Genomic DNA, 14104 nt, shown 5'->3' on the forward strand with positions numbered 1-14104 from the left:
TTAACACACTCTAACAAGGAACAATACTTACACAGCTTTCATTAATCTTAATGCTACAAATGGACTCTTATTTTAAAGTGTTACCATTTCCAAAAAACGGAGCAAACGGAAAGAGAAAGTGCGACCTATATTATAGCTCTATAAATGAAGCACACAGACTTTATTAGAGCCACAGAAAGACAAACGTTTTGCTGAAAATGCACAATACACAATTCATTATGTACATTAACAACGATTCGGGACCAATATAATGTAGTTTAAAGGAAAACTATGTGAATGGCGCTCTGTGGCGCGGCAGGATTTTCTGTCGGCTGCATTTAAATCCGCGTCTGAAGTTTCCCGCTCTGTTCAGCGTTCAGTATCACGTGTCTAAACAAATAGCATGTGCTGTCAGTGATTTCAACCACTAGAGGCCGCTCTCGCACTGTGTAATGACAGCAGACCCTTCTCAGCCGCTCCAGCAATGGACGCAACCCGGAAAACTATCGGCATGGATTTTTGCCGATAACCGATCCAGCAATCAACTATCAGTGCCGATTAATCGGCAAAACCGATACATTGGTCGACCTCTAGTTGACATCATGCGCAAAGCATTACGTGTTCAGTCTATAGGAATATGTATATGTGCAGGCAAAGTCGGCAACTAGTGGCCTGGCATGTATAATACAGTGTTATTGGTCATTTTTGGTCATTTTTGATCATCACAAACTACGGATCCATGTGAATGGGGATGATTTTGACAACATTGTGTACAATTGCATTATGTACGTGAAACTTTTCAAAAATGCAAAGGAAAAACGTTTTCGTTTTTAATACAATCATTGTTGTGTAAACATTCCCTCAGTTACGTCTCATTTAAGCATCAACTTTAACACGTTTCTCGTAAATAAGAAAAGTTTGAGTTCATATTGAGATCTTTGACAATTCCGAAACTTTAGGAGAAAAATGTGAGATAACTGGGTTCTTGTTCTCAAGAGATTTGATTGGTCTGAAATCAGATTTGGGAACCTTTTCTTGTCTGAAATTCAAACTGTTGGATGTTCCAGCGCATCTCATTATGTCGAAGCTTCTGTTCAGGACATGATAATTCTGTTGTTTTTCTCTTGTTTGTTACATTTTGCAGTTGGCGAGTCATCTTGGCTTGATATAAGATGTTTGATGTTATCACACAGGGTCAGGTTTCTCCTGCAGACGCTTGAGCTTGTGTGGTGATAAACTTCTCTCGTGAGCGCTGGTTAAGATTGTTTATCTGCTGCACTGTGGCTGGAATTTCAATCGAATTCAGGTTGTATTAAACTTCTGTGCTCTACTTCTTTCCTTTACTGAAACGGATAATGTGGGTTAAACTGCTTTAGTCATTTCCTGCCTGAACTTTATGTGTAGCTGGTGTCACAAAGTCAGCTTCTACTCTTGCCCACATTCGATTTCACAGTGATATTGGCAGTCATATAGCATACTGTATGTTTTATTTTAATATCATTATATGTTTTATTTTAATATCAAGACAAGAATCTGTTATATTTTGTGCATCGCTTGATAAATGTCAGAAAGGCACAAACTACGGAAGCCTGTTTCCGCTTTAGAGTAAAAAAAGAAAAGAGTAATTGCGACTATTTCACAATTTCGTCTTAATTTGTGACTTTCATATTGTATGATGTGGCTTTATATCTTGCGATGTGATTTTATTTCTCATAACTCTAACTTAATTTCTCATAACTGCCACTTTGTTTTTCATATTTGCAACTTTATATTTCAGAAAGTGACATTTATCTCACAGTGTGCCTTTAAATCTTGCAGTTTGACTATTTTGCAGTACAAATTTACTCGTACAGTAATTGCGACTTCATTTCTTGAAATTATGACTTTATATCTCTAAATGTTACTTTAAATCCTGCAATGTAAATATCTTGCAATACAACCTTATTTCTAAATGTAAATGTAAATTCCTTGAATTTGCAACTTTTTCTCGTAATTATGATTTTTTTTTTTTTTTATGAAACTTTTTATCTCAGTGTCACTAATTCTCTGTTTTAACTCTGAGGTAGAAATGGGTTTCCCCCCTTTTTGTCTTCTTATCTTTGTAGTTGTTGTCTTGTCAAAACCACAGAATTTGTTTTTTGTTTTTTAATACAGATCTAGATCTAGAGCAGTCTACTCAGTTATGTTACATTAAAATGTCTGCATTTAAAGTCCTCTCAAGACTCAAGAACAAAGAAACCACATGGAAATTTGTGTTAGGTTACATGCTAATGCGTAATGTTGATCCAAAAACCACGTTCATGGTTGAGGTTTGTTTATTGTTTCAAGGTGAACTGTCAATCACAGAGCGTGGTGTTTTCTGAAGATCATCTGTTATGAGGTTTTCCTCATCTTTTCCAGCCTCCTTTTCTAATATTTCACAGATCACATTAAAGCAAATGAGCCCCTACAGTTCAATCTGCTTACACTAATGATTCAGAAGTGCTGGTTTGTTTATTCAACATTTCCATCCTCTAATTCTTGTTTTCTGGAGATCATTTCTCGAATGACACTTTGCCTAATTGGAGTCTCATGTGTAAAAAGTTCAGAGCTGACCTTTGAATTCAGTCTCCTGTGTTGGAGGTTCATCTACACTTAAATGGAAAACATTAATGGTTCTCAGTGCAGCATTTTATTTCTCAGAAGTATCAAATAGTCTAGTTTTATGCAAATTAGTAAAAAAAAAAAAAAGCTTGTTCCAGTTCATTAGTCATTGCTAACAGTTTGAAAAAGTATGAGTTTTTTCTTCCAAAGTGACTTCAAGATGTTTTTCTTTTTTATTAGTTCACGCCTTGCCAAATCTGATGACTGCTTTCAGATATGTGGTAAGAAAATATAAATACATCATATAAATCTGCCTCATTCAGTGCATGCACATCTATGGGATTTTTTCACCTGTTTTTATTGTCCCACAGCAAAAATTTAAAGTGTAATTCCTTACTTTGGCCTACAGGTTTATTCTGAGCACTTCAAATTGCTTGCAGTGAAACAGACTCACCCTGACACAGAAATAGAAATGTATATCACTTTTGTAATGGTGCCAGGAAAGGCTTGGTACATATGGACTGACAAAAAAGTGAAGGAACAAAAGAGAAGAAGGCAAAGTTGCGCAAGGAGTCATAGACAGGGAGGGTTGTGAAATGAATGGTTGTCCCTTTCTTCTATTTTTTCTAGTTTTAAGTGGTCGAACAGGCCTGGGAGGATATGAGACTATGCCACGTTCCTGTTTTGCCGATGGCTGGTGTTGAGGTTTGCACGTGGCCATTAATTCACCTTCATTTGTGTCAGTATTACCTGAATTCTCACTTGACTCTGCAGCAAATGTCTTTTAAATAATTTAATTCATTTTATAGTAAAACATAATCTAATTATCAAGGACAGAAAGGCTTAATGTGTTACCGACTTGCTGCTATTTAGGGAACTGTGAGATGCATACAGTAGGTTAGATGTAATTGTATCTCGTATTGAACCTGTGAAAAGTCAAATGACTTATGAGAAGTTCTGTGTGCGTAAATGGTGCATCATGGGGCTTGTGCACTTCCAGGCAGTTAACACTTACACAGAAACTTGTGGTATAAGTGATATTGACTTGTCTCTTTTTACTGCTGCATGCTGTTTCATTATGATCAAGGCTTTTCAAGAATAGATGTAATACTGAAGCAAAACATGTGCAGTAACCTTTGCGTTGTCTTTGAACATCGAGGCAGAGGGGCTCAAGGGCCAAAAATCAAACTTGATTGATGGCTGGGGGCCGAAAGTAGATGTTGCATTATATTCAACTCTATTATTATTATTAGAATTCTCTATATTTCAAATGAAAAATAAAACAAAAAATGTTAAGACAAAAGATCATCATGGGCCAACTTTGGCATGCAGGCCTTGGTTTGGACACCATCGATCCGAGTTCGAATCCGCCTTTTGCCAAACTTTTTTCCTCCCTTTTTAAATCTAATTTTACGTCAGAAAGGCATAATCGAAAAGTTGAAAATAAAGTATCAGGTAGGGTTAGGGTAGGTGTAGGGAGGGCTTTTTTTGTCGAAATAAGGTGGCATCCATTTAATAATTTGGATTAAAATGAACATTTACACTGAATACGTTATTATTGCATACTGTTTTATAATGGACTACAATACTGAGGTGCAGATAATTGCCAGTATTTGCAATAAGTAGTATAAATAGCAGAAAATCCTGCTATTTTCACTAAGTGTAAATAGCATCTATTGCTATTTGCACTTAGTGTAAATAGCTTCTATCACTATTTACACTTAGTGCAAATAGCCGCGGCCTTAATATTTTCATCAAATAATTACGTTTTTATTTATTTATTTCTTTGTGATGATCCCATGCAAAGGACCCCCTTCCTAAATCTAAATACATCTCTATATTTTCATTAATACATTTTCATGTGTGAAATTTTTTTTTAATAAATAAATATTTAAAGAAAAATTATATTACCTGGAAATATTTACTTAAGTTGACAGCATGCTTTCTTTCTACTCACTATGAGAATGATATTAGATGTATAGCATTCGACCTATTCATGGAATAGCAGAAAAGCAGAAAAAAAACAGTAATAATATTGAAGTAAAATGTTAAATAATAAATACAATTATTGCATTATACATATGTATACAGCTTAATATTATATAATTTATATACGTTTTTTATATTAATTTCTTAAGTTGACACGACAACTTTGACAGCCCTAAAAATAAAAAAATTTAAAGTTTTTTTTTTTTTTTGTCTCAAATTTTCAGCAGCCCCCCAAACACCCCGTTGTGGATCCCTGGTAATCCTCTGTCCCAAATATGAGAAGAATTTATGACATTATTTAAATTCCTCAAACCTATGCAATAATGATGTATATATTATATGCATTTATTAAATCGTGTCCATCACTCTACATTTTCTGAAAGCATGGCATACCTGTTTTTCATTGTGTTGTCAGGTTTGCTATCGACACATTTTTAATGACTCAGAGAGTACAAGGGAAAGTACACGCCATTGCAGAAGAGAGTGGAGGGAAATGATGATATCTAATGCGAGTGATGGAAAAACACTCCTCAGAGCTGGGCGGGTTGATGGATGACTCTGGAAGTGGTGATGGAGAACTCTGTGTTTATATATGGAGTGGTAAAAACCCTGAGGAATTCATGCATTTTAGGGTTATCTTTGGCAATCCCAATAAGCAAAGCATTCTAACTCTCAGTTTTAGGGAAATTTATAGTTAATTTGTCAAGATAAGTCTGCTCTAGCAATGCTCAGACTTTCAGAACTGCTCATTTGCACTTGTGAAATGCTGACACCTTAAAAGAACTGCAAGTTCACAAGTCCATAGGTGAAAGACAAGCCATGTAGTTTTAAAGTAGGCCATAATTATATGAAAACAGGAAATAATCACTTGTGGGAGTTTTTATATTTCATGGGTTGTTTCAGTGAGACGAGCGGATTCATTTCAGTCTTGAGAACTGTTTAAATGAGGTCAGACTACGGTGTTTAAAATGATCTGATCTTTTTAATAAACTGCTTGTGGGAAATGATTCTTTCTTTACAGTCTGTGCACTTCAGTTGTTTTACGCACTGATAAAAAGATCTGATGCTGCCACGTTTTGTCCTTTCTAAATTTGCACGGCAAATACCTGAAACTTAAGTAGCGGATAAATAAATAAATACTGTAACAAAGTGCTGTGGAGGAGTAAAATGTTGCAGCTGTTAACCTAATGAGTCTGAGAGAGGGCTGTATTTCCTATTATTGGATTCTCTCATGTAAGTGATCTTTGTCCTCAGTGAAAAATATGAAAATTCTGTCATCATTTACTCACTTCCATGCCATATGTATAACTTTCTTTGGAGCACAAGTTATTGACCAGAATATTTGGCTGCACCCAATCAAAGTCTTACTGAACGCTCATTTTTAAAGATATCAACCTCAAATTTGGACTTTCATTAAAATGTTCAGGTTTTTTTTCAGTAATAATTGGATCAACAATAATAAATGGATCATAACTATTCCATAAATATAATTTAGTACCATAAACTAAATATTAAATAAAACATTATCGAACCTACATATAGTATTCATTTAATTGAAATAAAATATAATAAAATAAAATTGGACATTTTTGACTGCATGTGATCAGCTCCAGAAGGTTAAATAATATTTCACAATATTACTTAATTGTATAACAAATAAATGCAGCCTTGGTAAGCCTAACAGACTTATTCCTAAAACATTTTAAAAATCGAACTAAAGGCGGCCGTACACGGAGCGATTCTGAAGGTCGGAACGTCGTGAGCTCTGGCACATGTCACGATTGAGTTTATCCGAAAATCCGAGGCAGTTACACATGACACGAATTTACTACCATTTTACAAACTCTGACATAAGCATTATGTTTCGCGCCATTCGTAAAGATATGGATTCTGAGGACGAAATAGTTTTCTTTGTGGCAGGCGGCCCCAGACATTTGAATGGTAGTGATGCAGACCTGAGTCAATTTTGTTGTTTGTTTTGGGATGCAGTTCATGTGAAGTTCTTCTAAACAAATTAACCACTACTGGTCACATAATTTGCATGCTCCCGGCCACACTTTTCTCCAAATAAATTACCTTTGGAGAGCAACTTGCATTCTCACAAACACAAATGCCACTGTATGTGTGAAAAGTTTGGATGGTAAATCCAATAGGACAGACACTTCAATAGCATAGTCCAACTGGCGTCTTCTCCTGAGACGTCCGTCACGGCATGATTTGCGACCTACCGGAGCGAGTATCACAATGCTGGAGGACCATATGAGGTCCTAAGGACATGTAGGGGAATGTTGCGGGGTGTGTTTGCTGTGGTGTTTTGACAACGAGTGATGCTGACGAGTGATGACAACCAGAGCTGGTGGTACCGGGTGGCAATTTATGCGCCCCAAGACGTGAAAACCTACCGTGAATTGTTTGACACATCAGTGACAGGGTCATTAGCATCACTCATGGCTTACTAATATGTTTTATACCATAATCATCGGATGAAACAGCACAAAGAGCAGCCGATGTGCTGATCTATCAAGGATTTTTGGCTCCCTCAGCATCCAGGACACTTTGTACTTCAGCATATCAGGTGTCAGTGTTGAGTCTTAACACATCTGTGATGATGGAATATAAACGATGACATCATCACAGCGCTGCAGCTGTAGACCCTGATGAAGATTTCTTCCAAACACAAAGAACAGTAGCAGTTCTTGCCAGAAGAGAAACTGTGCAGGTCTTCCCAGATCTGTTTGTCTTATATATCTGGGTTCGGATATGATGTCTGTTAAGAATTTAGAGCTTTTTACACTTGAATTGATAAATCCAATATCATTATGAAAGTAAGGGATGCACCGATATTAAAACGATACGGAATAATTATTTTCATGTTATGGCCGAAAACGCCATATGTAATGCTAGTTACATAATCAGATTACTTTTTTCAAGTAACTAGTAATGCATTACTTTTAAATTTACAACAAAATATCTTGAGTTACTTTTTCAAATAAGTATCACAAGTTAATTTGTTTTCACATTTATTGACTGACCCCATGTTGAGAGAAATTGAGAGTGAGGTGCAGAAGCACGTCCTTCATCCTGAAGTTTATTAATTTAAATTTTGGTGTGAAAGGGCCTTTACAGTTCCCAAAAATATTACTTTTTGGTTTCTGTTATTAAAAAAACAAATAACCAAGTCCAGCCCAGGTAAAAAAAAATGTATGCAAAAGTAACGTAATTACTTTCCATAAAAAGTAACTACAGTAACAGATAGATAGATAGATAGATAGATAGATAGACTTACATTTTTTGTTGTTGTTTTTATAACTTTAAGACCTTTTTTACTCAGGGTTAAACAAAGGTCTTAACCCAGGGATAAGTGTGGTATGAAAAGTCACAGGTGTTACCTGAAAGAAAAAAAACAATCAGTGCAAGATTGCCCCAACAAAATGCATCCAGTTTTTCACACAAAGCTGCCAACTTTAGGAGATTTAGTCTCATCTGGCTGTATATTAAAGCTCTGAAGCAAGATGTTGTCTCAGTAAGAGTAAGGCAGCATCTGGACCTTAAATATTAGCTGATACTTTAGCGTCTCTAATCTTGATATTTTATCAGCACCAAAGCCACATATGGGAAATCAAATTAACTGCCAAGATATCATTTGCTATCAATCTCTTGGCAAGAAAAGAGCAACAAAATGTTCAGAAGGCTAACGACCATTTAGAGCGTCTAAACACGATTTTCCTGGCATTGATGGTTGACGCTTGTGTTTAAAATTCGATGTTATTGGCTTAACATTGTTGCTAGCCTGTAATAGTAATAATTTGTTCTATTGGACATTTGCAGATTATGTCAGATAAAACAATCAGTCGACTATGTCCTGTCAGTCCAAAGGCAATGGGAAAATCATTCAATGAAGACTTCTTTTGGCAGCATGAAAAACAATATAATTTAAATTCGGAATAAATTATACACCAAAAGTGAATAATGTGACAATACTAGACTATTAAGCCACTTTTTTCAGCTGATCTTAATTGAGTTTTAGAGAAATGTTTTAGAAGAAATGTAAATGTAATCATTTTAAAATGTAGTAGTAATAGTACTAATAATAATACATTCTAAAAAATGCTGGGTTGTTGGGTTGTTAAATGTACTGTAAAAATTTAACCCAACGTTTGGGTTAGTCCATATTTGACCCAAAGTTGGGTTGAAACAACCCAGCATTTTTTAGAGTGTAGTAATAATATTAATAACGTATTAAATATTAAAGGGGTCATATGATGCTTTTTTAAAGATCATGACCCCTTTAATGCATTTCAGTTGTGCAATTAATCAGTTTAAAGTTTTAAAACAAGGTGGCAGAAAAAAGGCAAAACCATCAAACTGCCAGTACTGGTATCAGCAGATGTTGTTCTGCTTTCAGTATAATGATGAAAAATCTATTCATGGCATTTCCATAATGAAAGTGCATACACAGTATGTGAGGGGTATCCCTTAAATTTAGGGTAATCTGATTTAACAGCGACTCTCTTTTTAATTTTCAGTGTCATGGATGTTACATTTGAAGCAAAGGCGTATTTAATTTGGTTGGATGTGAAATCGAATGTAAATTTGATTAAGGAATGAGATGTCTGGAATTTGAAACATGCCTTGATTTCCTCTCTTGAAGAACACGTGTCAGATTTGAGGAAATGGCTCATTTTCGTGCACTGGAAATGTACAAAACAGGTTTTGTGCCGAAAGTTTGACGACTGCTGTTTAGCATTTGATAGATGATCTTTATACATCCTACGCAACAATTAAAATCAGAGCTGGTGAAATGGTGGGAAAACAGTGAAATGGGACGCTCCACATCTGCTGTGTTTCCTCTCATCTACAGCAATAGTGTTGGATTGTGAGATTTAGTCCAAACACTCGCGACCTATGCCTGCAGACGTGTTTTTCCAGAACAGCCTTAATCACAAAACAAATCTGCTGAATATTTATTGCAGGAAATGTGGAACTGATAATAACACAGCCATTCAAAGAAGGAGTTTCTGCGGGGATGCTGTGCCATTCCTCATGGTTTCAGTGAAAACTTGTTTTGTCTTGAAATCGTGTACTTTGTTCCAGAAAATACTACAAACCATACTACAAAAAAAAAAACCCAGAAGAATATGTTTTCTACATCTACTTCTTGAAATCATGTGGTTGTTATTGTTATACATGAAATATATAGTTATTGTGTTGTGTTTGGATTAAAAATACTTGTAGACTACGGTAGCCTGAGACTTTTGCCAGCTTCAGCAGAGGACAATTAGGGACAATCCATTTCCACATAATATCGCATATGCCATCTGAAATAGAATTAAATAATTTTAATGTCATACTGAAGTGTCAAACACTGTTAGACACATCAGTTTGGCGTATACTTTGCAAATTCTAATACTAAAGAATTGTGACTGGGAACAGAGTTGATGCTTCATTTAGAGACTTGTGAACATCAGATTTCACAAGTCCAACTTTTACAATTTATTGTCCATTCTGATCTGTTATTTTAATCTTTGACAATTGCAAAACTGTTCAACTTGCAAAAAATACTAAAGTGTTTGCAGCTGTTTGTGTGTAAGGCACTAAAATCCAGGACAAACTGCTTCCCGATACGTAACACAATTCCGTTGCAATACATGATAGTTGGCAATCGTCTTGTTTATCTCCCACTGTTCTAAATGCTCTCTCTCTCCTCCTCAGATCTGTGGCTTTGTGAACGCTATTAGCCTGGTTGGGAATGATCAGCAGAACCTAATGGCTTTCCGCTTCTCTGCATTTAACCCCATCTTGGACCCCTGGATCTTCATCATCTTCCGTAAGGCGGTCTTCCACCACATCCGGGCATTCTTCCGCTGCTGCTTCCCCAGAGACTCAGTGAAGACCACAGCTCAAAACTCCCTGTCCTTCCCCATGGAGGCTGGAGATGCCCAGATGCACAGCTCCAGCATCCAGACTAAGATCTACTGCAGCCTCCCCCAGTGAGGCCTTGATGAGCAACGATGCACTTATGATGGCGTGCAATGAGATATAACAAGACGATGAGACCTAGAAGCCTGAAAAGACTGCCTGAATGTATCTAGTGGTACTAAGAACCAAATATAAAAGCATGGATGTCAAAGGACCTGTTTCCTCTCCATTGGCGATGGAGGGGAAATAGTTTGTAAACATGTGAACTAATGCTCATCACTAAACAGGCTCTTTAGTGCAAGTAAACCACAGAATTATTTTAGCAAAGATGTGAAGCAAAGTTGACAAATGAACAGAATGTAAAGACAAAAAACAACCAATGTCCATTTGGGGAACTGGCACATACCACAAGTGTACCAATAATCACCAAGCATAGAACATCATGAACTATGAGAAGATGAAGTTGACCACCAACTTGCTCAGTAATATATTAATATATCGGATATATTAAAAGTTAATAACGACATGCAACCAAGATATGGGGTGGAAAACACTTAGCATATATCACTTTAACACTTTAAAGGTTAACGTCCTTCTAAAGCCGGCACACTTTTATGCAAACACGAACTGCAGTGCCAAGGGTGTACCGTGTGACAAAATATGTGCTGGAACGTTACAGCTGTTTAGTATGTCTCATTAAATATTCATACAGCTTGGTTTGTTTTCCTAATCTGAAGGAAGCAGTTAAAGCATCAAACAGTGAAGGCAATTGCATTAACTCATGAAGAAACATTTCCACAGAAGTTATTAAACAGCTTATTAATTGTTGTTAATTCATTTTTCAGCAAATTAGATGACATGTACAATTTAAAACAATTCAGAATTAATTCAACATAAAAAAGTGAGAAACAAAGTTTAAGATAAATGTATTAAACGGATACCAGGTAACAATTTCAGATGTTAAAAGACTATTTGGTGTTAACTCATACTAGATATAGTACCAAAATATTTTTTGGGTGTAGTTTTTGGAAGAGCGCATTGTTGAAAATGTAAACATTTAATTTCACTTATTTCATAGAGGTATGCAAAAATAGCTCATTTAATTTAACTAATAATTTAATGTAAATAATAAAAAATAAATGACTGTAAGATTGCATCATAACCAGGTGCGATTTTAACACATAGCTAGCTGTGTCTGTACAGGAGATTGGACCAATAAGATTGCACTGTGGGCGGGGCGCCTCAGCCACTAAAATAGAAACCAGGCGATCAGCTTGATTAGAACAAAATTTTACGTGGAAGAGATGGCTTTTATCTCTAGATTCTTTAGCATGTCATGTCTGTTAGTATACGGTGTTAGAGGAAAGACTTCTGTATAGTGTAAATACATTTGACCATACAGTATGTTTCCAAATCAGCTGATTTTAAACTATCCTAAACACAATGCATGTCTGCTTTCATACCTGCTTTCAAAGCTACTGATATCACCCTAAATGTTTCATTCAAAAATATGGATATCTGTCTTTAAAATACATACAGTACGGTACGGTGTATGATTATTGTAAACATTTATATACTCTGTTTGAAGCTATCTGCAGCTAAAACTGCTGCCGCTATAGTACATTGGTCTGTTATAAAACATTGATACCAAAAAACGGACAGTTTCATATGCTTTACTAAGGTCATTCTCAGGAAACATTGCAAGAAAATACATTTTCATTTCATTTCATTTGAAAATTTTACTATGGAACCTTAAAGAAATCATATTTTCCCACCTTAGACCCAAATAGTTATTTAGTTATTATTTTGTTAAATTGTTATTAGTTATTTATTATTTACTAGCCCTATGGCTAACCATAAAGTCGTACTTTATTTCCCAGGTGAAAAAAAAAAAAATTTAAGATAAACTTAAGATCATCTAAGTGTACTCAACTGTGCTATTTTGGGAAACCATGAATATGGACTAAAATGCACTTTTAACATACTATCTCTGCATTTAAAAAATTTATTTAGTTGCCACTTGTAGTACACTTGAACCATCTTTCATACACTACTACACTCAAGTAGTACTACTACAAGTGGTGACTAAATACATTTTTTGAATACAGAGATAGTATGTTAAAGGGGTCATATGATGTTGCTAAAAAGAACATTATTTTGGTGTAATGAAATGTGTTTATGCGGTTTAAGGTTCAAAAAACATTATTTTCCACATACTGTACATTATTGTTTTTCCTCTATGCCCCGCCTTTCTGAAAAGCAGAGGCTGGGGGCTAGAGTGAGCGGTGGCTGGCTTGAGTGAGCGGCGGCCGGTGGGCTTGAGAACGGCGCGGCGGTCACTTTACAGATCTTCTTTATGCACCATGAGCTTGTAACTTTTAAAAGCGGATTTTAGTTCATATTCATGGTGTTCCAAAATAGCACAGTTGAGTACACTTAGATGATCTTAAGTTTATCTTAGGAAGTACTAAAGAATATTTTTTAGTATATTAAGTACAAAATTCATGAGCAAAAATAAAGCACTTTAAGTACATTATGGACGTGTACTTTTTTTCACCTGGGTTGAACCTAATCACAGTACATTTGTAATTTATTTATAATTTCAATAAATAACTGAATATATTCTAGTAGTATTGCTCAGGTTTGTTGTGCCTTGAAATAAATCATACATTACAGTGAGGAAAAAAGTAATAACCCACACAATTATTCTTTTGTTTCAACGCTGTTACAAAGAAAATGTTTCAGGGTTGAAGTGCAATATGCTTAATAATAGCCTTAGCTTGACTAGCAATGCTAATAATATTAATATTATTAAAATTATTAGTAATATTTTTTTTGTAAAAAACAAATCAGAAAATATTCTCAGAAAATACATAAAGCATTTTAGAAAACTACATAGATGATATTTTAATTTGAATAAAAGCAAAACATTTTAATTCAAATTCAAATTCATATACTTTTTTTTATTTTAAACATGTTTGCTCTAAATAGGTAAATCTAAGAAATAATATTAATAAATTCAATATCCTGTTATAGGATCACATTTATCACACAAACGACTGTTTTTTTTCTTTCTGAGAATGACCTAACAGTCTGTATAGTGTTCAGGAGGATCAGTAAGTTTAACTAACTAAACAAACTAATTAACTGAGGTCATACAGCATCGGTTAGACAGCGTAAGACAGCGTGTAGACAGCGTAACAGGTTTGACATAAAGTCTGTAGAGTGGCCGTTTAAATTCACTTCCTCACCATGTTTGATATAAGTGTGCTGTGTCTGCATGCATGATGTGAATCTGATACCCTGTCGTGACATGATATTGTGTGTTTTAATGTTTCGTTGCACAGTGTTGTACTGTGCTTGGTGTACATTGGGTTTGTTCATGCAGTGTTGACTCAAGCTAGAAACAATGGAGACTTAGTAAAGAACACAACACCCTGTCCAAACAAACATGCGTCTTTGTCTGTTTCTTCAGGCATGCAATTTGGATAATCGATATACCATTTTATAAAAAACATAAATTGCACAATTTTGGATTTTATTTATTAGATCCTGTACCCACGAAATTACTGAAAGAGTTGTTACCTGTAGCAGAAGAACCGCTTCTCAATATTATTAACTCGTCGTTGTCTTT

General features: G+C 35.3%; 1 protein-coding gene across 1 annotated transcript in view; it reads left to right on the forward strand.

Annotated features, from left to right (window-relative positions):
• Positions 1-12125, forward strand: part of LOC107670342 (prostacyclin receptor-like) — a 40948-nt gene extending 28823 nt beyond the window's left edge. Inside the window, exon 3 of the mRNA XM_016462920.1 lies at positions 10264-12125. Coding sequence (XP_016318406.1) covers positions 10264-10545 — 282 coding nt within the window. The 3' untranslated portion in view covers positions 10546-12125. The remainder of the gene's footprint in view (positions 1-10263) is intronic.
• Positions 12126-14104: the final 1979 nt, after the last annotated feature.

This window comes from Sinocyclocheilus anshuiensis, unplaced genomic scaffold, assembly GCF_001515605.1.
Source record: "Sinocyclocheilus anshuiensis isolate Anshui unplaced genomic scaffold, SAMN03320099.WGS_v1.1 scaffold513, whole genome shotgun sequence".
Taxonomy (NCBI): Eukaryota; Metazoa; Chordata; class Actinopteri; order Cypriniformes; family Cyprinidae; genus Sinocyclocheilus; species Sinocyclocheilus anshuiensis.